The sequence below is a fragment of the Rousettus aegyptiacus genome, unplaced genomic scaffold (assembly GCF_014176215.1).
Source record: "Rousettus aegyptiacus isolate mRouAeg1 unplaced genomic scaffold, mRouAeg1.p scaffold_m13_p_1, whole genome shotgun sequence".
Classification (NCBI taxonomy): domain Eukaryota; kingdom Metazoa; phylum Chordata; class Mammalia; order Chiroptera; family Pteropodidae; genus Rousettus; species Rousettus aegyptiacus.
This window is the reverse complement of record NW_023416284.1, coordinates 103,371,358-103,399,123: the sequence shown is the minus strand read 5'-3', so window position 1 is coordinate 103,399,123 and position 27,766 is coordinate 103,371,358. Positions and strand designations below refer to the sequence as shown.

Here is a 27,766-nt window from a genome sequence, read left to right as displayed (position 1 = left end):
ACTTTGGTAAGCAGCTCCAAGCCCGGGCAGAATTGTTACTTCTTTCATTTTAATCATAAAATGTGTTTTATGCACACCTGTATTTAGTGCTTATCTTAAACCACTGGCACACATCAGTTTATTCCTCACCCCTGACCCAACTCTGGAGAAAACTAAAAGACTAAGAAACTGAAGATGCCTTTTACCTATGGCTGAAACTTGTAGGAGGGTCCCATTCTTTATAAATCCTCGAATGGAAGGCATGGAAAGATTATCGATAGTACTAGAGGAGCCTCTCTCTTCCCTTTCTCACTTCTCTCACCAGCTGTTTTCAGAAAGGTAGGATCAGAATTGGTGAGCAGGGTTTAGGTTCATAACAGAATGGTGAGGTGAATAGAGCCATAGAGCATGGAAGACACTTGGCTAGGCTTTCAATTAAAAGAATTACAAAAAAGATGGCCCTATTCATTAGATTAGGAAAAAAGATCAGATAGGCTTTGATTTGAAGACCAATTTGGACCCAGTATTTACATGCCTGGCTGCCTCCTTGATTAACTCTTAAAGGAAGGGGAGCTGACTTTGAAATCATTCCACTTCGTTGTTATCTATAGCTCTTTATCTGTAAACTTCCCAAGGTATTTGTTGGAAAAAAAGAATCAACTGAAGGAAAGAACAAAGGTAACAAATGAATGAAAGAAACAACACATGTATAGCTATTTTTGCTATACATCCACTATATTCTTATGTAGAACTTAATGAGAAAAACTCATACGGGTAAAATTATCATGAGTGGGAATTCAAGAGAGTTATCCACTTAGGAATTTAAGGCAAAACTGATTCCCTAGAGGACTACTTTGTGGAATCACTACCCTCCATCAGCATGAGAAGAGAATGGCCATGAGAATAAAAAGCACTACCCATCAAAGAGCCATGATCCAGCACACTGTCTCAGTGATCACCCACCTCAGTGAACCCCAGACACTGCCTCCTGACCCTGCATTAAGAAGTAACAATGATGATGTGATAAAATTAAATAACACCCTAATAAATAAACCTTTTAAACATTTTTTTAACATCCGACTTAATGCTGTTTGACATGATGATAGGTTTCAAAATATAAAATAATATATAAATAAAATAAATACACTATAAAAGAGAATTCCAGAGAGGTTCTTCCTATTAATATTCCTGAAAGTAGTATCCTATAATCTAGATTTCGTTTGACCATTGGAATTTCCCAGTAAATCTGGCTTAAAGAAATAGAGGAAAAGTGTACAAAATATAAAAATATAATATAAAGAGAAAAGCGTGGTCACAATCAAACATTAACAGCAATGAAGAGGCAAATAAACAAACAATTGTGTCCATAAGTGATGCTGTTGTGTCCGTCTTCATACCTCTTGATGGATTTCCAGCACAGCAGAAGACTCTCTGACTGTGGTTACAGTGTGCAGCCTAAGTACAGGAGAAAAAAAATGCAATTTAATATGTTTTATTTATATACACACACACATTTATATATATATATATCATGTCAAACTTACTGCTATAAAGATTATATGCATAATACTTGAATTAAAAAGAAGAAAAATAATAATTCAATTTAGAATTTTCAAAACCAAAAAATCCCTTGTGTAGATGCTTTCCAAAACAAGCCATTTGTTCATCGCATATTTCCTGTGCCCTAGCGAATTTGTTGTTCTCTGGGGGAAAAATTCACTGCAAATCTATCTGCCACTCAGTTGGGCCCTGTGAATCACTTACTGAAAGAGCATTCTTTGCAAAGACAGCATTGAAACAAAGATGGTCAGGGGATGTTTGATTATAATAGCAATGCTAGAATTGGGAGCTTTGTTCTTCTTTGTTCTTTATCTTTACTAAAATCCTAGGAATGTAAAACATTTCAGTTCTTTACACCCCCAACATCTTTTGAAATTTTAGAATCCATCTAAGATTGGCCCAGAATCTGAAGTCTGGTTGACCTGTCATTGACTATTTAATAGGTGACCATTGGTTTCTACATAGGCAGGATAAAGGCCTGTGAGCCCATGAGTGCACTACCATTTTCCTTTCCCAGACTCTGGGGTACTGGCTTTCAACAACAGTTGTATATGAGAGTCACCTGGAAGAGTTAAACAATCAAACAACTGAAGCTCAGGCCCAATCAAGGTCAATTAAAACAAAATCTCTGCAGGTGAGGTCCAGGCAGCAGTTTTTCAAAGTCTGCAGATGTCTTCTACACACGGCTGAGACGAAGAAGCACTACTTACAAAATACGGGAGACTGTATCTGAATACCCCGTGGTGGTGAATAATAACATTTTCAAAAAGGGCTCTTTGCCACAGTTTTCGTTAGTTTATCAATGTCTACCAAAATCTCAAGGGACTCAATTCTGGCAGGGGTGATGGGGGAATGAGTTAACTTTTAATGAACTGTTACAGTTACTCAAAATTTATTTCCACAATCTCATATTCAACTCATTAGCTCTTTTATTTGAAATCACACTATTTCCCAAGAGGATCTTGCATTAAAAGCAAATATATTTCAGAGATCAGAAAAGGCAAAAACACGGATATCATTTAATTCAATGTAATTCGATTTAATTGTTCTGGTAGTACATTAAACATTCTAAACTGGCTTCATTTTGCTTCACCACATTCTATGGGCCTCCGTGTTACCCACTTTCTTAGCTTCTTAATTGCAACAAAGACGAACAAGATTTTTTTTCTTCTTTGAAATGTTAAAAAAAGAAACCTCTGATAGCCACTTCTCATTCTTCTGCTCTTGTCCGAAACATTCTTCTAAAATTTGCAACTCATCATATCTCTTTAGCATTCCTTCCCTGAAGATACTTCAATTTCTGGAATCCAAGGGCTCCTCCTCGCTTCAGCATTATCATCTGCTTTTCCACCAAAAGTTGGAACTCCGGAGTAAGGAAACAGCCCTTGTCTTCCTCTGGCAAAGCAATTGCCATATTTTGTATAAATAGCTAATGAGAGCAGGTGAACCAAACTGTCTCTTGCCTGGCTGATTTCTCCAAAGGTTCGTAGCCCTAAGTCACTTTCTTCCACATGAATTTTCCTCTTCTCATTGCTGCGTGTTGAATATTTATGTGTTGCTCAAACTTGTGAGTGAATGTGCAGAACACAGAGTCAGTCTGAGGCAAACTTGTGAGGTAAGTGAAATTTGCCTTCAGCCATTCCTGTCAAATTTCCATCTCCTTCAGAGGAAGATGTACCTCAGTATTGTCTCTCATAACTACTCTATTAAAAATGTTCCCTCTATCTGTTTTCATAATAGGGTATTAATAGTTGATAAGGGCAAAGTGTTATTACTTCCAAAATAGATGCATTTTTTCATTTGGATTGTTTTAATTTGGCAGAGAAGGCATTAAACACCAACAATGTAAAACAAACAAACAAACCAAAAAAAACCACTAACAGTTGTAACCTTGTCCTTTTCACATATGCATTTTGTGTAATTCTTACAATTCAGGAAAATGAGTATTGCTGTCATCAGCTAATTCCAATCCTGGGCTCTAAGTATTTGTAAGTAGCAAAATTGATCTTAAATATTGGCCTCCTATCTCCAAATTGTGTGTTGCTGCCTCTGTACCATAGCAACAATGACAACACTACCTTTTATTTGTGCCTTTTTTATTATCTTTTTTCATTTGATCCTGTACCTACATGGTGAGGGAACTAAAAGTCAAAGGATTGGTCACTTATTTAAGAATAGTGAAGGAAAAGAAAATCCGCCTCTTCTCATAGCTACTTCTACCTTTTTTTAGTTTTCTCTATTTTCTACTTACTTGAGGGAAATAGTTTTGAAAAAATAACTAGACCTCAAGTGAGTAAGAAAAAAAAGAGCTCAGAGAACTTGAGGCCATCTCAACATTCTTTACCTCAAGACTGTGAACTCAGGGGTCTGTCCCACATTCTATCACTAAGACTGGCCCTGACTGGACATAGAAACCCACCAACAGTCCTCCATTCTTAATTCATCCTGAGCTTTAAGGAAAAAATGATGCTAGATCTTCAAACTCACTTGTTTCCTGTATAGCAGAAATGGCATAGAACAAGAATAAGTTTTGAAACCTGAAAACCTTGAATTTAAATCCCTGTTCTGCTACCTCCTGACTGTGTGAACATGGGCAGCTCATGTAACTTAACCATACTTGAACCTCAGTTTCCTTATCTGACAAAGAGAATGAATAACATGGGGCTCTTGTAAAAATGAAATCGATAACTTGGCAAATAAAACTCATCTCCTTTCTCTCTTTCCTTTTCCTGCCCAAAGTTTCCATATTCTTAATTAATGGTAGTAACATCCCAAACAGGAAAGTCTTTTACTGTGGTGAGAACTTAATTTTGAGTCGATGCCATGTGGAATGGTACTCTTGGAATAAAATGTGTTTGTTCCCGGATAAAGAAGAATGAGACACAATAGTTGTTCGAATGGACATAGCTACAGTTCTTAGTTGCTCTACAATCAAAAACAGAATCACTTCTCTCACTCTTTCCCTGTGCCATCAACACCTACATATATGATTACTTGATTTCAGGAATTTTGATGAACAGACAATAAGCCTTCCTTACACTACTCCTAAGTGAGATATGCTCCCTAAAAAGAGAGCATATCAGAGTGGCTTGAACACCATAAGATTTTGAAACAAAGAGAGTATCACTCATTTCCAGCTTCTGAAATTTTACCTGAAGTCTTCCAAAGATTTCTTCTTGGTTGCTCTCAAACCACTAATTTGGCAACAGGCAAATTTGTAATCAATAACCTGGTAAATAATAGGGTTGTACATCGCTGCTGATTTTGCAAGTAAGGTTGGCACCACAGAGAGTTGTATGGGGATGGAGTCTGGCCTTCCAAAAGCTGACCACACAGAGACCACTGCATAAGGAATCCAGGCAATCAGGAAGCCAGCACAAATCAACATTGCCACCTGGTGAGAGAAAGCAACAGAGAACAACATCTAGACACCTGCTGGAAATAATGGGTGTGGGGGAGAAGCAGGTAGCCAATGGACGCCCAACAAAGTCTATCTATTATCTTACCCTTTACCTTGACATTAGGACTCATTTCTCATGGATTTCTGAGATATTAGCCCAGAAGGTATTACAATTCTTTTTCCCACTTACCACATCCCATCTATTTTCCACTACAGAATTTGCATGTATCCAAAACCCCAAAGTTGAACCCCACAAACACTTGTCAGATCGTGTCTCCATTGGGCAGGAAATCATGCTAAAAAGGCATCAGTGCCCATTCAATTTCCAGACTTTGCAGCCCACATTCACTTAAAAACTAAATGGAAAATGTGCTCACCTTGATGAAATTTTAAATCACTCATATTTGCCTCAGGAAACTTAGAAACTCTGCCCTTGTTTGAAATTCTAATATGAATCTTCTTCAGAGATTTCTATTAAATGTTATTTCTTTTGGCTCAAGTCTTTAAGTTTGAGGGTTAGAAGGTGGAAATTCACTAGCTACAAAGTAGAAGAGAATCATCAAACTTTATCCAAACTGATACAGTTGTATAAAACAAGACTTTTCCAGAAATCTCTTTTCTTTCTCACAAAATTATATTTACTTTAGAAATAGGGTTTAAAACACCCTCAATAGTTTCTCACCATCTGTACTTTGTCTCTTCAGTAATGTTGTCCTAATTAGTGCCCTGTAACTATCTACCTGACCCCATGGATCATCTCACTTTAATTCGACAAACCCTTTTCAGAAAGTGTCCCGTGCAATATGCTAGCAAGTGCTATGAGGAATACCAGTACAGCTTGGTGCCTGAATTGTATCCCTCCAGAATACAAATAACTATAGTACATGCTTGAATAGGATTTAAATGCCAGCCCAGAGGAAGAGAAAATTACATGCAATGGAACAAGTTTAATTTTCATGAGGGATGTAGCATATAACCTACACGTTGGCGAGTAGAAATAAAGGAATAGTAGTGACACCAGCGGGGCAAAGGCAATAGATAGGTACGAGTGAGGTTTGCACAGGAACTACTGAGCAATTCACTTTGGCGTGTGAGAATGCAACAAAGGAAGATGATGCTGGAAAGAAAGATAACATCCATATGTTCAGGGTTTTGTATAACACGTAACTGAGCTTGCACTTAATTCCATATGCTTTGAGGCACCAGTAGCTTTCCAAGCAGACATATGAGAGCTGTGATTAGGAAGATTAACCTGTAAAAATGAAATGGAGCAGGAGGAAATCAGGACATAGAAAGGTCATTGTTTATTCATTCAATCAACAAGTATTATTGAGCATCTCCTATATGTTTTGTGTTGAGGAAAGAGCAATGAGCAAAGCAGACACAATCACTGTCCGCATAGAATGTTTACTCTCAGCAGGTTTGTTTAGACAACAGTCTACACAAGACTTAAGAGTGGTGTTAATTAGAATACTGGCACTGGCAAATGAAGTCCAAGCTTTGGTTTTAATTTTAACTTGAGCAATTTCAGGCCCTAGTAGAGAAAGTACACTAACTTCACTGTTATCTACTAGAATATTCTTTCTGTAAGATAAATTCAGTAAGTCCTCACTGAACGTCGTCAACAGGTTCTGCAACTTTAAGTGAGACAACTTCTAACAGAACCAATTTTACTAAAGGCCAATTAATACAAATAAGAGTTAAGTTCTTAAGGCATCTCCTCAAAGTTATAACAAAAAGACATTGAACAAAATGACGTTGTTCAAGGACCTGCTGTAAGAAACTATATTTAAATTAGCCCTCCGTGTAGTAAGCATCTGGTTTGTTTGTGTGTGTGTGTGATCATTTTCCTCTTCCCAGTGTACCCTCTATCGTAGCACTGCCAGTCTCCCTTCTTCTCCCCAGGCCATTTATGACATTGGCATCACAGGTATCACATGGCCCAAGCCGACAAGAGGGCTGCGTGGCCCCAGCTACAGTAGTAGAAATAGGGATGGGTACATGATTCTAAAGTGCATAATTAGGCCCATCTTGGGAATTTTGGAGGGAATTCCAGGAAAAGGGGCCTTCCTTTTACCTTTGAGTTCCCTTAAACCCTGGGAAGATGTAAGGCCGGAGCTATCTAAGGCCCTGGGGCCACTCCCTCTTCCCCTATCCCCTGTATAAGAAGTGAAATTACAATTTCCAACATTAAGGCCATGACAAGCTAGTATGAAGGATAAATGATGAGTAATGAAATAAAATGTTTTATTAATAGAGCAACGATACTTGCGTAAGCTTTTGTGCTTAAGAAATCCAATTAGATGTTTTTCTTATAAGTCATTTGTGCGCGTGTGCATTTAAATACGTTTTTGTGGGAGCAGAGTATTATAGCAGGGAATCGTCTATACCAGAGATGTGAAACATCCTATCAATAGGGTGCATTTGAGAACCCCACATATGTGGGGTATGTCAAGAAAGAAGCATGGGAAATCTATCTTAAAGTCTTAGGTTCTAAAATTCCATCCAGTAAGTTCAAGGCTTATCTTTAAAAAGTAACTACAGCAGAAAAAAATTCTCAACAATATTTATTTGCTCTATTTTGCAAATATTGAGAATCTTCATCCCAAAGGGATGAAACAAATTAGCCCAAACCTCCTATACTCCCTAAAGCCTTGCATTAGGGTTCTGCAGCCTTACTTTAAGGTCCCGACCCAAAATTCTTACCTTCACTTCACAGTTATAAACAAGGCCTAATGCACACATGCAAATCTGCTTGCTCGCCTGCTTTTCCATTTTTCTGCAGAAGCTTACCCAGGAGAGACTATATTTGGTTTGTCTATGTGAATTTTGCTTGTAAATGGAATGGAGGCCTCAAGGTTCACATTGAGAATATTTTTTTCTGAATCCCCAAGTAAACAATAACTATATAAATAAATCTTGCTTTAGCAGATATCTGGGAACTTAACATCGCTCCATCCTTTCTCCCTCGGTGAGTCATATGATGATTTCACAGTATCTTGAAAGCTGTTTTCTACGTTGCTCCCAAAGTCATTGACAAAAAATAGATTAGTACTTAGTCCATAATATTTTCCACATTTCACATACTTTTTACTTTTATGGACGTGTGCAATGGGCAACAGGAAGGACTTAAAATGTTTGTATTATATTATATATTTTAAACAAACATAGGAGAATTAAATATACCATCATTTCAAATACATAGCAAATGAATCAGTGCGGTTTTTCTAGATTAAAATAAAGCTAAATACTTTAAACTGAATGATTAGAACAAAAGTTTAAAGCAGAAAGAGTGATACAAGCATAAATTTAAAAGGTACTGCAAAATGTTACTTACATTTTTGAAGTGAATACAAAGTGAGTATGAGGCACATTCATTTTTTTTACAACTTTTCATGTTAAAATATTTTCTACAAAATATTAAATATTAAAAATGTTAAGTTATTTTAAGATATACTCTATAAAAGTTTCCAAAACTTCCATATTACACTCAGTTTTCTGAGAACTTTCTAATCAGCTGGGACATGTTTCATCATTCCTCAGTCTGTTCTTCACTTCCTCATTGTTAAGTGTGTCCTCATTTCTGTTTTCCCAAATTTCTCTCCTAGATATCCTTAAATCAGTTTTAACACAGGCATTTGTACCTGTCTACTTTTTCTGCTGTTTATTTTTTAATTGCTTCACTTTTGTCCCTGCCTTTTGGTTCACTGGAAAAGCAGTAAAACTTTAAATTCTTAAATTAGACAGTTTTCATGGAAGGAAATTCGCAGAATACGTTTAGCTTCTATCAACGAATCACATATCTGCAACCCAGTTCATTTCAAATACATCTTGCTGCAGAGGACCAAGAGATATCAGAACATTCCAGCTACAGCATCAAGTCTCAAGTAAGTATTATTGTCCATAATTGATCAATTCCAGTGAATTAACCAATTAAAGCAATAAAAGAGCAATCAGGTTGAAAATAAATTTGCCAAGTTAAAAAAGGCTCTGCTTTTAGACCCAATGTATCTAAACCATTCCAGCAGAGGTTTCCAAGAAGGATGTCCTGTTTTTTCTGTGTGCTAAGGTAGTATGGTATCATGGGAAAATCCCTGATAAGGAGATACTCTGGAGTTTGGATTCCAACCACAGTTCAGTTCCACTGACTAATGCAACTGAGATAGAATGTCTGATTCTCTAAGAACTGCCATTTCAGTTCCTTCCGCCAGGGTCCTTTGCCCAGATGTAAGACTTCAGCTAACGTTTGAAGCTGCATGCCATCTTGAATAATAATGAAAAGAGGAAATGGAATTAACGTGCAAGTGGAGGCATAACAGGAGGAACAAAGATATGAAATAAATTCTCCACCAATAACAAGATTGAATCAAATTACAGAAGCAGCTAGACTACTGGTAAGAAATATGTTTCAGTGGCTGAGATGAGATCACATCACAAGAAGAGGAATCACCACAGCTATAAGTTGAGAGAAGGGGAAGGGGAGAGTCCAGCCTACTTCAGGAGAGCATACAATTGATAGGAGTGTAAAAATGATGAGATTTGGATTTTCCATCTTGGCACTAACTAGCAAGTGTATAGATTTGCTCCAAACCAGAGGGAAAGATAATATTAAAAGATGGCAATGCAACAGCAAATGCCATTTGTGAGACTACTGCCCTCCAGATGCTTGCAGCCTGTCATTGAGTGATACAACCAATGGCATAGGAGAAGATGGAATATTTGACAGCTGTCACCTACCTTCTTTGGCTCTCAGTTCCCTCACCTATATAAAATCAAGGGTGGTGATAGTAAACTTTCACTCCACCTTTACAGAATTAAATAATTCAACAACATGTCTAGTTTGAGTTTCCTCCTTCCTTCTATGTTATCAGCAGGCTGATGACTAAAGTCAACTGTTCCAGACCCTCCTTCATACACTTATAAAGAAAAAACTTCTGAGAGCTTTGATGTGTCTGCCATATGTTAGCTCTGGCTGTGATCCAAGCAGAAAATATTAATTCATACTTAAATAAAAGAAGCAAAAGAAGGAGAATTCTGTACTTTCCGGTTGCAATTTTCTAAAATCTTAAACAAGCAAAAGCTATGTTTGAAAGGAGAGGATGTAAATTAGGTCATGTCACACTATGCATCTGTTTTAGAGTTTTGGTCTAAAACTGAACACAGCATTCCCCCACGAGGCAGTGGCTGACTTAAAGAACAGCAAATATAAATTTGTAAGTATCTGGTTCAACAAAACAAGGGAGAGTTCACTGATCATTATAGATGAACCAAGGTCATTGAGATGGGGATACTGCTACTCAGAGGGGAACAAACGCTCAGATGGAAAGGCCCGGTGGTTTTAGTAATAAGAACTATTGCCGTAGACCTTTAAACAATCCAACCAATCAAGCCATTTTCATAGAACCTCAGAGTTTTAGAAGGTAACTTAGATATCCTTTAATTCCTCCCCCACACTTTTTCATAGGTGGGAAAACTAAGGCCCAGAGAGATAAAGTTGTTGGCTCAGGTGAATCAGTCAAGATGCTGACTTGCAAGCAACAGAAACTGACTTTGGCTGAGTGAGACATAGAGAAGAATGTATTGGTTAAGACACAGCATCACTAGGAATGCTGGACTTAGAATCGAGGCCAATCAGCCAGAAGTGATACCTAAAACTATCTGATTCTAATGCAGAAACCACTGATCCTATAGCCATGGCCTGGGAGAGAGCTCCCTGCCCCTCCCTCTGGTATCGCTAGTTCCTGCGACAGGCTGACATGGCTGGAGCCTAACGTCATAGCTGTACCCTAGCTGCAAGGGAATTTTGGGAAATTAATAACTGGTCCTTCTATATCTTTTAAATTAAGAGGCAATCTTTGCTCCCCAGTAAGGCAAAAATGTTGGGAATTCCTCAACTTCAAAATTCCAGACATGAAAAGGGGGTCAGCCACTGGCAGCCAAAATAAATACAGATGTCAATTATGTGAGACTTCTCAGTGAGTTAGTGGCAAAACTGAGATTGACTCCTAGCTTAAATTCTTTATGTATATAAAATATATAATATGTATATTATATATGTGTTTGAAGCATTGTGTTAGGCCAGGGAATACAAAGTGAACAAAACAATATGGTTGTTAGCCCCATGGGCCTTATTACTAGTGGTAAAACCAGATATTGAGCAAATAATCACAAAAATAAGTATGTAATTTTAAATTAATTATATATTGTGACAAGTTCTAAGAAGAAAATGTAAAGGCCTCATTAAAACATTATAATAAGACTTTAATTCAATTTGAGGAATACTTCTTCGGGAAGTGACATTTAAAGTAAGAAGAAACAGAGAAAAAGAATTAATCGTTTGTGTTTTAAAAAATGAACAATTCATTTCAGCTTACTCAAAAACTACCCTTAGAGTTCACATGGGGCTCCCTGAATCTGAACCCTTAATGATAAATGATACTCAATGAGCAATAAAGGACAGGAGTCATTAGAAGCAGACATTTATGTTTATGAGTTTTAAAAAGACTTAGCAGTCACTGTGGAAGAACAAAGCAAAACAAAATGCCTCCTCAGGTATAAAGGGAACTTGCCACTCAAGCCAGGGGTTAAGGGACCGCTTACCACTAATCAAGGTAATTAGGTTAACTTATTCAATTATGTATTCATTACAGCAATCTTGATTAAGCATCTAGCAGGCACCAGGCAGTTGCGGCTCAGCAGCAAACAGTACTTGCCCTCACCTAACTGCTGTCTTGTAAAAAAAAAAAAAAAGCAACAAACACAGGATTCAGTAAAGTAAATGCACCAAGTGCTCTGATGGCCCATAGCAGAGAGACTTAAACTAAGCAGGGGGAATTGAGACAGCTTTATGGTGGAATCAGGGAAATTAAAAAAAAGCCAGGTATCCACAGGATCTAGATAATAACTATATGGGTCTGGAACATTATAGATGATCTATGAGTATTCAATGAATAAATATAAAGTGCTAATAGAATTAGCATAATATTTGGAAAACTTAAACTATGCTTCTGATAGTTCCTTCCTGTGACTCACCATCCCCCTCATTAAAGCAGCAGAAAGAGTGTTTATTGCCTGTGTGAAGGTTTTTACAAGCAGAAATACCCAAAGAAGTACGACATTGATTTTCAGCTTCTGAGTTTCAAAAAAATAAGAAAAAAAAAAAGAATGGAAACTTACAGGAGAGAAAATAGTTGAGAGAAGAAAGTTTTGAAAGTGATAAAAATGACTTTATGCATACAAAGCCAGAGACTTGGACTCAGGGCACTAAGTTTACTATGTGAACAATTTAAGGAATGCATGTGGATGCAGGAGCCAGCGTGGGTAATGAGCCCACAGCCCGAATACGAGGGAGGACATTGGAGGAGCTTGTAACTGACTTCAAGAAGCTCTCCTGAAACTATTCCACTGAGTTAAGCATGATGGCCCAGGGATGGGGATAAGGGAGCAATAGACCCTCAATACATTTGGGGATAGGAGAGCAGAAAACTTGTGCCTCACTTCCCAGTGTCTTAACCAAGCTCCCAACAGCCACCTGATGGGTTTCAGTCAAAAGATGTGGGAGTAGCTAGAATTGCTGATAGGCCTAAAGAGGCCTTATAGTTGGAACAAGAAGGATGTAAGGTGACATCTGACAACTAAGACCAGAGGAACCTTAAATATCTCAACAATACCAGGATCAATAAATGATAACCAGACCAGGAGCTCCCACCAATCGGCACCATGGAATTATAAGGACCTTTCTGGAACTTATACATAGCCATGAGAAAAGGAGAAAAATTCTTGATTTAATTGAATTCATCCTGATTGTTTAATATTGTTTGTTTTACAAGGTCAAATACAGGCATAAAAATGAAATTATACTAAGTCATAGAAATAGAAAGAGGGACTTTTTTGTTTGTTTCTTTGAAGTTTTTCTTTTGCATACATCTGCAATTTCTGTAGTCTGTGAAATTTCAGCCTGCTACAACAGTCTAGCAAAATCACTTTTTAAAATAAGTTAAATAGAAGCTACAACATGGAGAAAGGTTTATAGATAAAATATCGATTTTTAAGTTGATGAGGCCAGAATGGCAAAATGCAGGTCCAGATAATAACTAACCTAGAAATAATTACAATACACACACCAAAAAAAGTAAGTGATTTTGATCCCAAAATCCAAGGAGGCAGCCTTTAAATAATAAGCTTCAGACCAGGCTGTTCTGAAGATCAGAAGCACCAAGTGAACAGGCAAATTGCCAATTCTGAGGGGTAGCTGAATGAAGGATAAGACTTCTAAGACTATGAAAAGGCCCAGCATGAGGTTTTTTCTACTAATTTTTACTCAATATATTCAAAAAATCAAGGTCAAAATTAAATAGTAACTTAAAATAGTTTAAATTTAGTACAGAAGATGAGATGTCACAATAAAAAGTTGTGTTTATTTTTCAATGTGAGTTCAATTTTGACTTAAATTTTCTGCATAAATGTTAATAACTAGAACATTGTATATTTATTTTATATGTTCTATATATGTATATGAAATGTAGACATAATATATAATATTATAATAGAGGCATTATATGTAATATAGTATCATTTACATACACATAATATAAAATCATGTACATATGTGCTTACACATTTCATTTAACAGCTATTTAGTTAATCTGATCTGGGTGAGCCTGACTAATCTAGACAGTCAATGTCAAGAAAAAGGATAACAACAAATCAAATTAAATGGTGTGTGCATAGCTTCACCTCATATGCATAATGAGCATCAGAAGCACTGACTAAATAAGCTGCCCACTCTCAAAAATACACAAAGAACAGATGCTTAAGGTATTTCAACTAACAGGAGAGAGGATGATGAGTAACAGATTCAGAGAACCTGGAGAACAGCTTCATGGGTATGAGGATCCAGACTCACTGGACAAGACCATCTGAGTGTCTCAGGGCCAATAACATTTGAGAATGGCAGAAAAGAGGGAAAGTCACAGGGCATCTCAGCAGCTTCATGGTATGCCTAAGTATAGGGCTCCAAGGTAAGCTAACATCCACGTACCAATGTGATTATATTTCTTTTTTTTTTAATCACAGATAATAGCTCAAGGAAGTACTAAAAATGAATACTTTAATTCATGATCCTACATTTTATGGAAATATTTTTCCTACTTTATGATTAATTATAAGATAGAAGTAGATCACGATTCCTGATTCCGTATTTTTTTTCCAGGAGGAACTGCTCTATTTTTTAGTATAGACTTAGAGTGATAAAAACTTTCCTCAAACTTCCTACTACTCAGCATGGAGTTTAGAGAGTAAAGGTCAACTGGAACCATAAAGAATCTCTAGCTTGAACAAACTGATGGTTGTCAGAGAGGAGTGGAGTGTGGAAAAATGTGAAGGGGAATAAGAGGTACAATACATCTCCAATTATAAAAAAAAATAATAACAAGTCATGGAGACGTAATATACAGCATAGAGAAAATAGTCAATAGTACTGTGATAACTTTGTATGGTGATAGTTACAAGTCTTATTGTAATGATCACATCATAAGGAATATAAACATTGAATCAATATGTTGTACACCTAAAACTAATGTAATATTGCATGTCAACTATATTTTAATTTTTTAAAATGAATTTCTAGCTCACACTGTGTAACCAAGAGATCCTACCACAGCTTTAAAAAGTCTACAATTTAGAGATGGGAATATTACTAGGATAAAAGCCCTGATTTATTAGGAGGCCATCTCTGGTCAATAAGGAACTGTATTATCATAGGTCCCTGAGACCAATGGTCTCCAAAGTAGGCTACAAGGACAGCTGAAGGTGAGATATCAATCAACATGATTGATTGAGATACCAGAAAAAATGACTAGAACTTTCAGTCTACATTTATTTTTATTTTTATTTTTCAAGTATAAGATAGAAATTCAGGTGTTCCAATATTAAATACACAGTTTTATGGTATGATCTGTATGTCATTTATATTGAAGGCATGTGCTAAAAAGTTATTTTTCACTATAGGTTGAGACATGATGAAAGTATAAAGACCGCTGCCTTAGACTTTACCAGAATTCCTAGAAGTTATAAGAGAAAGGAGGAACTACAGTTTCTTTAACATCTTCTATGCACCAGATGACAGGACAGTATGCTTTATCTCACTGAATCTCTACCACAACCCAATGAGATAGATGTTACTATTCCTGTTACACAAGTGAAGAAACAGGGATTTAAAGAAGTATCTATCTCTGGGCCGCAAACCTGGAAAGTGTCAGTGATGGAATTAAAACCCCACTTTGTTTTCAAATTTTCTGCTCTTTTCCTTATACCACAATATCTAAAGAGCTTCCAGCTCTGAAACTAGTATTTACCAAGAGACTGAAACCTACAAATGTTGCTCTTGTGTTAATGTTTCCCATATGAAAGCAGACGTGATAAGCTCTTACTCCATAAGTAATGTGACCATGCAGAATGTTGCTAATCATGCCCATCAAAGTCCATACAAAGCAGTAAGTACTGTGAGGCATTTTGTGATTCATAAAATTTATTATTCTCATTACTAAAATAATTTTTAAAAACCAGTAATATTCTATTCAATAAAGAAAATAGATCCATTGCATAGATTTGGTAAATATTAGAAATTTGTGTGTGTGAGTGTGTGTGTGTAAATGAGACAGAGACAGAGAGACTGAGACAGAAACAGAGAAAAGAGATACTACAAAGCCTTAGAAAAATAATACCAAAGTTCAGAAATGCATGAACAGTAGAGGTTTTAAGTGTTCTCAGGAAACTATTCTCTTTGCCCTATGAAGTTTAAGTGATTAGAAAACACCTCTGTAAATTATTACTGCAGTTACCTTGGTCAGTTTCATTTCCAGCATGTGGCTGCCATGAATCCGACTGTCAAAGTGAGCTACTTCTTTGGAGGAGGACTTAACCTTGGCAATGATCTTCACGTACGAGAACACAATCACAGCCGTTGGGAGCAAGAGGCAGAAGAAGAGGATGTTCAGGATGAAAATCTGACCCCCAACTGAGGCCTGGGCCAGCCACCAGTCCAGGGAGCACGAGGTTCCAAAGGGCTCAGGTACGTAGTCCCCCAGACCTACCAAGGGCATGGTGGTCCAGAAGGAAGCATAGGCCCAGATGACTGCCAGGCAGATGTAGGCATGCTTTCTTTTCAGCCAAACACCTGAAGGCAGAAGAAAAGCATTACCGAGATGTAATCTGCCCTCGCCCAAATACCTCCCCTGAATATGTCAAATTCCACATCCAAAGAGTTACTCCACTGGATTCTGGGAGAATTGCTGAGATAACTGAAGCCTGAAGGAGAGTGGAAGAAAGGGAAGAAAGTTGCAGAGCTGGGGCATTTTTCCAAGAGAATAAAATTGAAACTGATTTCACAAGAAAGGTTTTCTCTGGGCATCTGAGAGCCTTGAGAGGGGGAAGTAACAAAATCTAGGAAAAGGGGACAGTAAAAAGATGAGAGGATACTGAAGACAATGGAGGATCTTCAAAAAGCATGTAGGATAACCTTTGAGATCTTATCAATGCAAGAGACCAACTGGTAGAATATTAGGACCGAGCCCCAAAAAAGCATGAATTAGTGGGTCATCCAAGGTAAGAATCTTTGAGGGAGGTGAGAAATGATAAGGTATTGCTTATGTCTTTAGAATACCCTTCTCCCTAGAAGCTTTTGTGTCTCCCATCTTATTTGTCTTTCTAGGCACTTGTCAAGTGGAGAGTTGATCAGCCATGATCACGACTGTGTGGTGTGACGTTTAAGTGGTTGACTCTGCTTGGTGAGAGCAGGTTTTAAATCTTCAAATGTTATTAACACAACAGTCACACTCACACAGCAATAGAAAGAGAGATAGAGAACCTAGGTAGATTGTATTATGTTATACAAAAGTAACTGTGAAAATATTATTAGAAAAAACAACAAAAGAAATGAGCTCCGTCTTTCAGCACTAGTTTTCATTAACCAAAACAGAATTCCAAGAGGAAGAAATACTGCAGTCATTTAAGAAAAGTTGATCATTTTTCAGAGTTCCACACAACCGCCAAACAGGTTGGCCTAATCTAGTGCTGCAGCCTCCATGGGAAATTATTTCCAACCTTGCTATCACCTCGAACCAAAAGAGCCAGAGAAGTGATTCCTTACTGCCTTGATTTTGTATTAGCAGAAAAGAAATATCCAAACATATTCAATAAAAACTGAACGATTTCTTCAGCATAGACTCAAGGCCTACCTCTGCTTAGTGCCAAGTGAGGTCTGAGAAGTCAATAGAGCCTCAATTCTAGTATTTGACCTTCATGTAACCTTTCTATATGGCAGTGTTCTTAGCAGTTAAACAGAGAAAGAAAGACTATATTGCTGACAGGTTTTAATAAGGGTTAAATGAAATAATACAAGGCCTCTTTTGCAAGCTACAAAGAACTACATTAACATCAATTTTTACTCCTGTGTTTTTCTCATTTAGCGCTAACAAGAAATATAACAGATTGTTTATATACTCTGTTGTCTCTACTTTTTCAAATACATGGCATTTTATATTACAAAATGCAAATTTCTCAAGCCCAACCAGATAGGGATAACAACTTCGTAACCATAATACATGTCAGTTCTTAGTTTTCCATTATAATGGATAAAAATTGGCATAGATAAGTACATGATTCGTGGGAATGTGCATAGGCATACGTATAAGCATTTATGGTCAGGGTTACTTAGTGAAGTGTTTTATACTTACATTCGAGTATGGTGAAAGGCTGTCAAGTACAGGAGGGAGTAGATTAGTAGGTTGATTCTGTGTTGCTCCAGAAGTCAGAACTAGGACCAATGGGTGGAGGTTACTGGGAGGCAGTTTTGTCTTAATATAAGGAATAACATTGTAACAATGAGAGCAGACCAATCAGAGAATGGGCTGCCTTGTGCAGTAGTAAGCTCCCCGTCACTGGTCACTGGAATTATTCAAGAAGAGGCCAAGTGGCTATCTGTCAAGGATGCCTTAAAACAGTTTATCACATTACATGGGAGAAAGGTCTACATGTCTCCAAGCTATCTTCTAATTCCAACATCGTAAAACACTGTGTGGAGGGTTTAAAAGTACTTCAAAACCAAATGATGAAACCATACTATTGAGGTTTACTCTTAGAAGAAGCTGGAAAATATATACAGTTCTCATATGAAGTTATGCCTTGCGATGACTCTGGGGATGGGCAGTATTTTCTCTTTAATTGACACAAAGCCTAAGTTCAAGAAAACATTTCAAAAGCAGAGACATTCAGGTTTAGTATTCCTAAAATATTCTCGGAAAGTTGAAATTTTACATTCTCTTCTATAAAACCTATAAGTATATTTAGGTTCTACTTAATACAACCAAAAATAAGTTTATAGAAAGAAATCAAATTGTCTTATTAAAATATTTAAGATATTTCTATTGGAAGTTTTAAACTGTTTAGAAAAAAAGATACGAAATTTTTGTTTAAATGAGTGCTAGATTGTGAAGACGGTGGATCATGACCCTCCCCTCTCCCACATGGTTTCCTTGGAGTTTGGGACTGTAAACTTTTAGAATGTAAAGGAAATTTCTCCACATTAAGAGCATCAAGTCAACTTGATTTTCCCCACCTCAGGCTCCAAGCCATGCTCTGTCCCTATGGTCACATTTACTCTGACTTACAGACTGACAGACAAAGCAGCTTTATTCAGAGGAAACCATATTATTCCCTGGTTGCACCTGGTTCTCAATATCAACTTAAGGGCCCAAATGCTTCTCTTTTGGGCACAATAAATTCCCAGAACCCTAAGAAGCAAAAGTAATAAAAATTTATTTTAACATGTAGATTAATTCAATCATTTAAAAAATCTCTAGCTCCTAAAAACGTGTTTATTGCTGGCTTACCTATCATCAGTTCTCTTAGTCATTCATCTTTCTACCTACCAACGCCACACACACAAAAAAAATCAAGTACTATGTTTGTATGTGTGTCCTTTCCTGCAGGCACAGCTGCAAGTTTCTCTGACTTAGAGATGGAATATTTGGAATTCCTCATCTCTGAAATCATAGGGTGCCAGAGTACTAAAAGAGAATCAGGAACATCTTAAATAACTAAACTTACTACGTGGGGAACCAGGTAAACATCATGGACCTAACATCCTTCCAAAGTATTTTATTTCTTTTGTTTGCATGGAAAAAAACATGGTAGAAGCTTATACATTTCTACACAGGAAAATACTTCTAAAAGCATTGTAGCCAAACACCAGACATTTCTATAAAAGTAATATTAAAAGAAACCTACATTGACACAGTTTTAAATCCTCAAACATATGTTAAAGTAAGATAGATTATAAATAGAAATATTCTTGTTGCCAAGAATATTAATGAGGTTATTAATAATCTTTATTCATTACTCAGGGGTAAAATTGTTCATCTCCGACAATCACCCTAGCTTTAACCATCAGGGAATGAGAAAGAAACCTTTCTACTTACCATATGATAAATAGCAGATTTTCAGGTATCGATCCAGACTGACAGCCGTCATGGTGATAAGACTTCCACAGCCAAAGAAAAATCCAGCCCATCCATACCAGCGGCAGCCAATCCAGCCAAACACCCAGCGGTGACAGAAGCAAGAGATGATCGTGAACGGTTTACCTACAACTAGAGGGCCAAGCAACTTGTCAAGGGAAGTTCCCTCTAGTTAACATTTACCTACCTACCTTGGCTCACTGTTGAATTATAACCTACTCAAAGAGATAACTATTTTAGTGAATGTTAGGTTCAATTTGTTTACAATCAGACCCAGATTTCTGGGATTTAAATTATTTATTCCTTTGGCCTCCATTAGTTTGTCAGGTTTTTTTTTTTTTAAACTTTCTAGAAAGTATTCTACAGATGATCCCCGAATTAGGATGATTCAACTTTACGATTTTTCAACTTTATGACGATGTGAAAGCAATATGCATAATAAATTACATTAGTTATTCAATGCTTTTATTATAAAATAGGTTTCGTGTTAAATGACTTTGCCCAACTGTAGGCCAATGTAAGTGTTCAGAGCATGTTTAAGGTAGGCTAGGCAAGCTATGATATTCAGTAGGTTAGTGTATTAACTGCATTTTTGACTTAAGGTATTTTCAACTTGAGATAGGTTTATTGAGAGGTAACCCCGTCATATATCGAGGAGCATCTGTAGTTTACTTCATACACCGCACCCTCCCTATTCAGTCCTTATATTTAATCTTCATCCTCCCTAAAAGAAATATGCTGAGGAAGCTCTTCAATCAAAAGAAGTTTACCTAACATGATAGTAATTGCATTAGGAAAACCAAGTAACCAATATTCAAAGCTTACAGGTGCCAGCCTGCCCCATCCCTCCCAGGTGTGCCACTTCTTCAGTATACAAAGATATATGGAAGTTCCTGTTAGCACTGTCAACTAATACATATTTCTTGAGTGCCATCTGTTAGCTAGACATACATCTCTATTGGTCTAAACAGCTAGTGTCACTCGCCATCTTGCTAGACTGTGCACCTTTATATTAGAGCTTCTTAATCCAAATGAGTCCAACTCCATTGTCAGTGAGGAAACTGAGTGTAAAAGAATTGTTTTTTTTAAAAAAAAATAATTATTTAGTGCCTCTTATGTAACAATCACGGAACAAAGTGCTAGAGGACAAAATGGAGATCAAGATTCACAAATTCGTTTTTAATAGAGAGAGCAGACAAAAGAAACAAATAATTTGTAGTATAAGATACAATATGATGTCATGATAGTGATTAGTGCTGTGAAGAAAAATAAAGCAGAAGAAGAAAATAGACAGAATTTGTCGTTTTACATAAGGTGATCTGAGAATGTGACATTGAGGCAGATGTTAAATCTGTGGAGGAGAACTCAAGCAAATATCTAGAGGGAAAATATTCTAGACAGAAGAGACAGCAAACTCAAAACCCTAGTGAGTATCTACTAAACGGGTGCTAGAGGCAGAATAAGACAAGTGAAAGTGACTCGGATGGAGTGAAATGGGTATCTGTTGTGTCTGGGACCCATCAGCAAAAGCTATTTTAAGCTTCCTTCTGGAGCAGAGCTTTTGATGAGCCTTTGAGATGTCATCTAGAATATCTCCCCCTTCTCCTCTTAGTGAGTTGGTTCTGAACCTGGCTGCACATCAGAATCACTGGAAGAGTTGTTTTTGCTTTGCTTTGTTTTGATTTATTGTAAATATCAATGTCCAGGACTCTAACCCTAAGATGATCTGATTTAATTTATCTAGAGTAAGCCCAGGTATGAATATACTTATTATAGCTCCCCAGTTGATTCTAATACATATACACAATTGCAAGCCACTGGGATTTAAACAACAAATATTAGCTGTATAGATGTATAGACAACTGGTCTCTAGGATGTGCTTATTTAAGGTACTTATAACGGAAAATAGTTGACCAAGAAAAAAATAAAACAGACAAATATTTTTAAGATTCATTGGAAGGGAAAAGCTTATTAGAGCTAGTACTCAGAAGTTGGGAAAAATGACCTGAGTTAATCAGAGAACGCTATTAAATGGAAGAAATGCTTTTTGCTGAATTGCTCAAAAGACATGCAGAGTAATGAGATGGTTTGTACAATTCTAGAACAGACTTGCTTAGTTGAAAGCATTTTCAATGCATCCAACCAATTAAGGACATTTTTATTCAAGCCTAATCTAATTTAGCCTTAAGTATGAGTCTGGTGTGATTCAATGGTGAAGGATGTGGCTGAAATGGCAGATTTCATTCCAGCATTTTACCTTCAGTACCAGGGAGAGAACCATCGAGCAGTAGGCAGGGTGAACGAGCCAGGAAAGCTATTATTCACGTTGCGACACCGCCATCGCATGGCAATAACTAAAATGGCAGCCACGGTGCTGACTCAAAATTTTCCTGGAGTTCATCTTGACTATTTTCATAGAAAGGGACCTGACTGTTATGTTCCTTCTGATATGCATGTGTATTTCCCATAAGAGCTCGTGGTATTTAAGTCCGTCCAGACTGAGAAAAGGCTTTCTAAGTAACCTAGAGCCTCCAAACTCTCTGCTGCTGTGTGATAGTGACTTGATAGGTAGAGGCTTATTAATGAGCCTTGTTTTTAGAAATTGGCAGTGGCTTAACTATCCCCTTGTGAAGAGAGAGTTAAATATCAGAAAATATTTTAAAAGAAGATGATTTAGATGGGAAATTCAAATTCAATTTCCCCAATTCCAGTAACTCAAGACCATTTGCTAAAGAGAAGAATGTTGGGCTCCAAAGACACCTTTGAATGTATCTAGGCAACCCTAGAATTCTATGGATGAAAGCAAAAGGTGACCTATCCAAAATCATTCATATTTATAAAAATTAATTACAATTAAAGAGAAATTTTATTCCATTGTCTACTTGATGGGTTATCAGAAACCAAAGAAACAGTTTTCAATTTTAACTTCACATCAAATTTATCTGGGAACTCTCATTTTAAATATCCTGATGTCCAGGTAACATTCTCAACCAACTAAATCAAAATTTCCAGGTATGAAATCCAAGCATGAGTATTTTTTTTAAGTTCCCCACGTGACTTTTTTATGCAACCAAGTTTGAGAACCAAAGAGCTGGAAACCACCTATACTTGCAGTCAATCCTTAAGCCACACTTAAATATGTCATTAGCAAGGCAGATTTTCCCTTTTTCTATACTTGACTCTCAGCCTGTCTTCATTCATTATTTACCTTTCATATCTTACCCCTCAATATTCATTTTAGTAAATTTCCATAAGTGTGGAAGGGGCATAACAGAGCTCAAAACAGTGATCTACAACCTGCCTGTAAGTTTCTGTTTCCTGATTCATTTAGCCCACATTTCCACGTATCTAAGGGATCTTTTATTTTTCCAGAGAGTGTCCGCAGCATCTAACATGCCTGGCACATAGAAAAGACTCAATAAATGTTAAATGAATGATCTCCTTAGACAGACACTTCATTAACTTACCACAAATTCTGTAAATAGACTTGTGGAGGGAGGAGCATAAAGGCATATGGCAGTAGGGGGTGATCTCCAAGCCAGTGAGGACTTTAAAATGGGACATAATTCAAACCCCCAAAGAAGAAACAACATGGTTGCATTACCTGAAATCCCAAGATCACAGATTGCTAAATTGATAGTCATTATTTCCGCAGGTCTCAGCTTCTTCTTTCGTCTAGAAGACATATAAAGGACATACCCATTTCCAACTGTGGACAGAATCCCTACAAAGAAAAATATAAATTCCCATTGTTAAAACTAAGATTTAGAGTTCACTTGAATATGAAACACTTCTCAATTTGAAAAATGGACACCATAGATTTAGAGGGTAGTAAGAGGACTCTAAATAAAAGTCTAAATTAAGAAGATGAAATAAAAAGCATGAGTTGTGAGTGACAGGCGAGGGATGGGTTGTCTCCAAAGGGGTAGGAGTCAGGAATTACAAGACTTCACTTACCCAGAAAAGGAAAGCACTAACTTCCCAGTGAAGCTAGGAGGGCGTGGGCATCCCGATGGTCAGCTCTCGTACTGGCCCCTGGGGTGGAGTATTTCCTTCGCCATTTTTATGGAGTATTGGCTTTATAGAAGGCCCTCCCTCTAATAAGGAGGGTTGTTAACTCCTTGGCTCTTGATAAATTCTGAAGATGAAGTGACCCCAAACCAAATGAAGTGCTTTCACTATTACTGTGGGCTCCTGAAGGATTCAGGAGAGGCAGAGGCCAGATAAGGCTGGCATAACTCCCTGCAAGGAAAGGGTCATCTCCTGGAGATACATCCCAGGACTTTTGCCTCCTGGGGACACGTGGACACTAGGTGTCTGCAGCTGCTACCAGACTAGGTGTCAGGGGGGAGTGGGTGATAATTGATAACATGGGCTCTCCCCCTCCCGCCAAAGGGAGAGAAAGTGACCCTGCCCTCAACCCACCAATCTACCGACAATGGTATAAATGTGTTCCCACTTTTTTTTAATATCCTTTTATTAATGACTAATTGGCTTTGGAATTACAATGAAACTGTTCAAAAGTTCTTACAAACCCAGTTTAAATCTAAAAAGACCCAATCACTACTGACTTTATTTAAGAAAAGAATACACCTACTTCCATAGCTTAACATGTAGAGTAGATTTCTTCAGGAATTCTTGCTTCATAGTGTAGCTGTGTATAAATGAGAATCTGGTACAGCTGCCTTTAGTAGTAAGGAATAAGGAGAGTATTAACAGGAGAAACCCAGATTTTTCTATTTTAATCTCTACTTCTCCACCACAATTCATTTGGGGGACAAGGAAAGAAATGTGTGTTTCAGCTGATGGTATGAAACCACCAGGAACTAACTGCATTGTGCCCTTAGTAAGTTCTGAATCCCTAGAGTAGTGCTACCTAATGGTCCTTAAAATCTCTTTAGCTTTCTTACGACAGAAGAGGGGAAAAAAATAGGAGAGATTATGGAGTTCTAGAGCAAACCAACTGAAGTGAAGCCTACAATTCATTAACAAAAACCAGCTAAGCAAGGCACACTGGGAAGCTAAATGCAAAAACATGGCTTGAAAAAGTATAAACAGATGCCATCTGCTTTGTATCTAAGATTAAAAACAATAAGTGTGCATATACATTTGATAGACAAAGCTCATTTAAATGCCCTTTGTCTTTCTACATCTCTTTTAAGAATTTTGATTTTCTTACTTTTCCATTCTTAAAGTTTCTTTACTAACTCTGCCTCATAAGGCTTTACCCAGTGCCGAAAGCATTACCTATAAATAGTTAACTCTCTGTATGTTGCCTGTATGTAGATTATTTCCATGGGCAATCTTATCCATAGGGGTATCGAGAGAATACAAACTGATTTTTAAGGATAGTTAAAGGAAAAATAAGATTAAGAAAGTAAAGACTAAAAGGGAGACTTTTTAGGTCATCAAATTCCTGAAGCTTTCTATGAATACAAAAATATAAAATCCCTTATGTAGACTGTTAATAAACTAAGTATTTATAGTAAAAGAGTAGAGGGTGGAAATGGGTCTCTAATTTATTTCTCCTCCCTTGCAAACTTGGATTTATCTTTTCATCTTCCAGTTTTTCCCTATAACTTCTAGTATTTAACAAAGTTAGCCAAGAATGTCATTCCACTCTGGTTTCTTAAAAAGAATTTGGGTGCATCCCCAGGTGTATCCTAGAAGGGGTGAAAATCAGACACAGGACCAAGCCTGAGAGCTGGATCTAGGTTGAGTCCAAGCCCTTCTGGCTGACCCTGATGTGACTGAATGACTGTTCTAGAATGGGTCTAAAGCCCCACCCCCAGATCCCTGAGTCACCTGATGCTCCCTTTGTTTGAAGACTCTTTTTGGACCTCTTTATCTAGTGCCATCGCAGCATGCTCATTTGAAAAATGACTGGATTTTCCTTCCAAGCTCATGTTCATTGAGTGAGAAATTATCTGGATTCCCCCTTACCCCACTTTGCCTCTCTTCCTGAGATCCCTCTTGCCAGGGTGGGGAATAGACTGCTCTCCTTCCCTGTTTTGTCTTCTAGGGAAATTTGGCAGGTTAAAGATGTGACTTTTTAATCATTCCTTTCAATTGATTGAGACGAGTTCAATTGATAGGATGTCTACTTTTCTGTATTTTCTGATCACTAAATGTACTTATGTTAATAAAAATGCAATGTGGATTTTACTACCGGATAGTCCTCTTACAAACAGAGAACTTACATGTTTTATTCACTGCTGTTTTCCCATCAACTTAAATAGTAGCAAAAACATGAGCACTTGATATCTGTTTGTGTTTGAAAGGACATGGAGGTCCATTTATAAAAATTAGAATTTAAATCAGTTAGATAATAACTAGTAATAAAGCCAAGGACCAAGGGAATCCTTTTGCAGCAGAATTTCTGATTCAACCTTCATTTCTTTTGCCTCAAGTACTGACTATAAAGGGGTCTCCAGACTTTTCTAGTGAGTTTTGCTAATTTCAGAAGCTTAAATAAAATTCTTAGCCAGTAATAAATAGATGAGAGAGACAGAGAGAGGGAGAGAGAGAAAGAGAGAGAGAGAGAGAGAGAGAGAGAGAGAGAGAGAGAGATTGACCCAACATCTGAGAAGTTTAAAGGCAGAAGACATACCTAAAGACATAACCCACCTGCACGCTGGTTACCCAAATTTAAAACAATGATTTTAAATTTAAGAAAAGTATTGTGGTTGAATTCTAATTGCCTAGACTAGTGCTGTCCAATAAAAACATAATGTAAACCAGGAATGTGAACCACGTTTGTATTTTATTTTTTTCTGGTAGCCACAGTAGACAAAATAAAAATATTAATAAATTATTTTTAATAACATGTTTATTTAACCTACTAGATCCAAAATGGTAAGGGTGGGACATATAGTCATTTTTTTTTTTCAAAATTATCAATGAGCTATTTTACATTATTTTTTCCTAATACTTAGTCTTCAGTATCTGGTATATATTTACACTACAGCACCTCTCAATTTGGAAAAGTCACAGTTCAAGTGCTCAGGAGTCACACGTGGCCACCACATTGGAAAGCATAGTCTGGAAGCAGATGTCTCATGTTGTGAATTATACACAAAAGCCTTTGACCCTGGACTGACTTCTATTTCTTAGCATTACATCTTTTCAACTCTTATAAAACTCACTTAGTAAAACTATCATGGTGTAACTTTACGTTAGATGAAGTAAACTCAGTGTGTCCATCATCACTACAGCACTGGCCCAAGTTTCGTCAGTCACAAAAAGATGAGGCTTAATTAGATGATTGCTAATGTCCATTCTAAGCCTATATATATATATATAATGTTTTGATTATATCAAAGTATCTTTTAACAAGTAAAAACACTTTATTTACATAAGAGCTCATTATCATTAATTTTGTTATTCAGAAGACAAACCAACTATCAAAACAACAAAAATGAAATGTAGTCTCAAGGTAAATTCTTTTGCTGTAAAACTTTGGATTATCAAGGGAATTTTTATCCCTAATAATAAAGATAACAGTGTCATTTCTATAAAACACTTACTCAACTCCAGAATGCTACCCTATCTTCTGCTTTCCTCCCACTTTTCACCTCTACTCAAAATATTTATGAGAGTACTGGAATCTTTGTACAAAATCAGTATGTCTGCCCATGAGTGTTCTAGTTGCAGGTTTTGCACAGAAAATTTAAGGAAGCTTACCAATTATTGTTAAGTAAAACCCAGCCACCAAATCCGCTTCCCAGGAAAGTTTGGAAGCAAAGGGATCCCCGTCTCGAAGGTAATGGGGCAGGTGCTCATCCTGGGGCAGGGCTGTGTGGTTTAATGCCATGCTGTTCTCAAGCGACCAAGAGTCTGAAAGGCAAATTGGTAGAGATCTCAACCTGAATGAGCCAACTTAAACTATCGCATAACCATGCTTCTTGTTGTAAAGTGAAAATCAAGTTCCCAGACTCCTGTTTAATTTCCTAATTAACCCATTTCTCATTTAGGAAAAACAAGTGCAGCTTGCTGTCAGCGTTAATTTATTTTACATAAACATGTTCTTTGAGGTTGAAGCAAATCTGACTGGTTTTCAATGTGAAAATAAAATATAAAAACTCTTCTTGGAGTTATTTCTAAACAGAACTTGTCTCTAATCCTAATGTAACAGAAATATATACATAAATCAGATTCATCAAATAAATCTTCAGCTAACAACTGTTCGAGAACGATGTTAACATCACACATAGAATGCTATACTTTCTATAATTTGACATTTTTGCAGTAGAGGATTACTATATTTTGTAAATGGAAATACCACTACTAAAAACAAAATGCTACAAAACAA

At 37.0% G+C, this 27,766-nt stretch overlaps 1 protein-coding gene across 1 annotated transcript; it reads right to left on the bottom strand.

Moving 5' to 3' along the window:
- Positions 1 to 759: 759 nt before the first annotated feature.
- Positions 760 to 27,489, bottom strand: OPN5 (opsin 5). Its single transcript, XM_016158948.2, has 6 exons — positions 27,139 to 27,489; positions 23,060 to 23,179; positions 19,417 to 19,587; positions 15,781 to 16,115; positions 4,692 to 4,933; positions 760 to 1,434 (listed from the first exon to the last, which is right to left on the bottom strand). Exons 1-6 carry the CDS (start codon positions 27,266 to 27,268, stop codon positions 1,371 to 1,373), a joined length of 1,062 nt encoding a protein of 353 aa, XP_016014434.2. The 5' UTR covers positions 27,269 to 27,489; the 3' UTR covers positions 760 to 1,370.
- Between the last annotated feature and the right edge of the window lie 277 nt (positions 27,490 to 27,766).

Excerpts from the sequence above, each read along its gene's own strand:
- OPN5 (XM_016158948.2), bottom strand. The coding sequence starts at position 27,268 with ATGGCATTAAACCACACAGCCCTGCCCCAGGATGAGCACCTGCCCCAT. Across the intron at positions 19,588-23,059 it reads CTGTGATCTTGGGATTTCAG|TTGTAGGTAAACCGTTCACG; the intron begins GTAATGCAACCA and ends TTGGCCCTCTAG. Across the intron at positions 4,934-15,780 it reads TGGAAATGAAACTGACCAAG|GTGGCAATGTTGATTTGTGC; the intron begins GTAACTGCAGTA and ends TTCTCTCACCAG.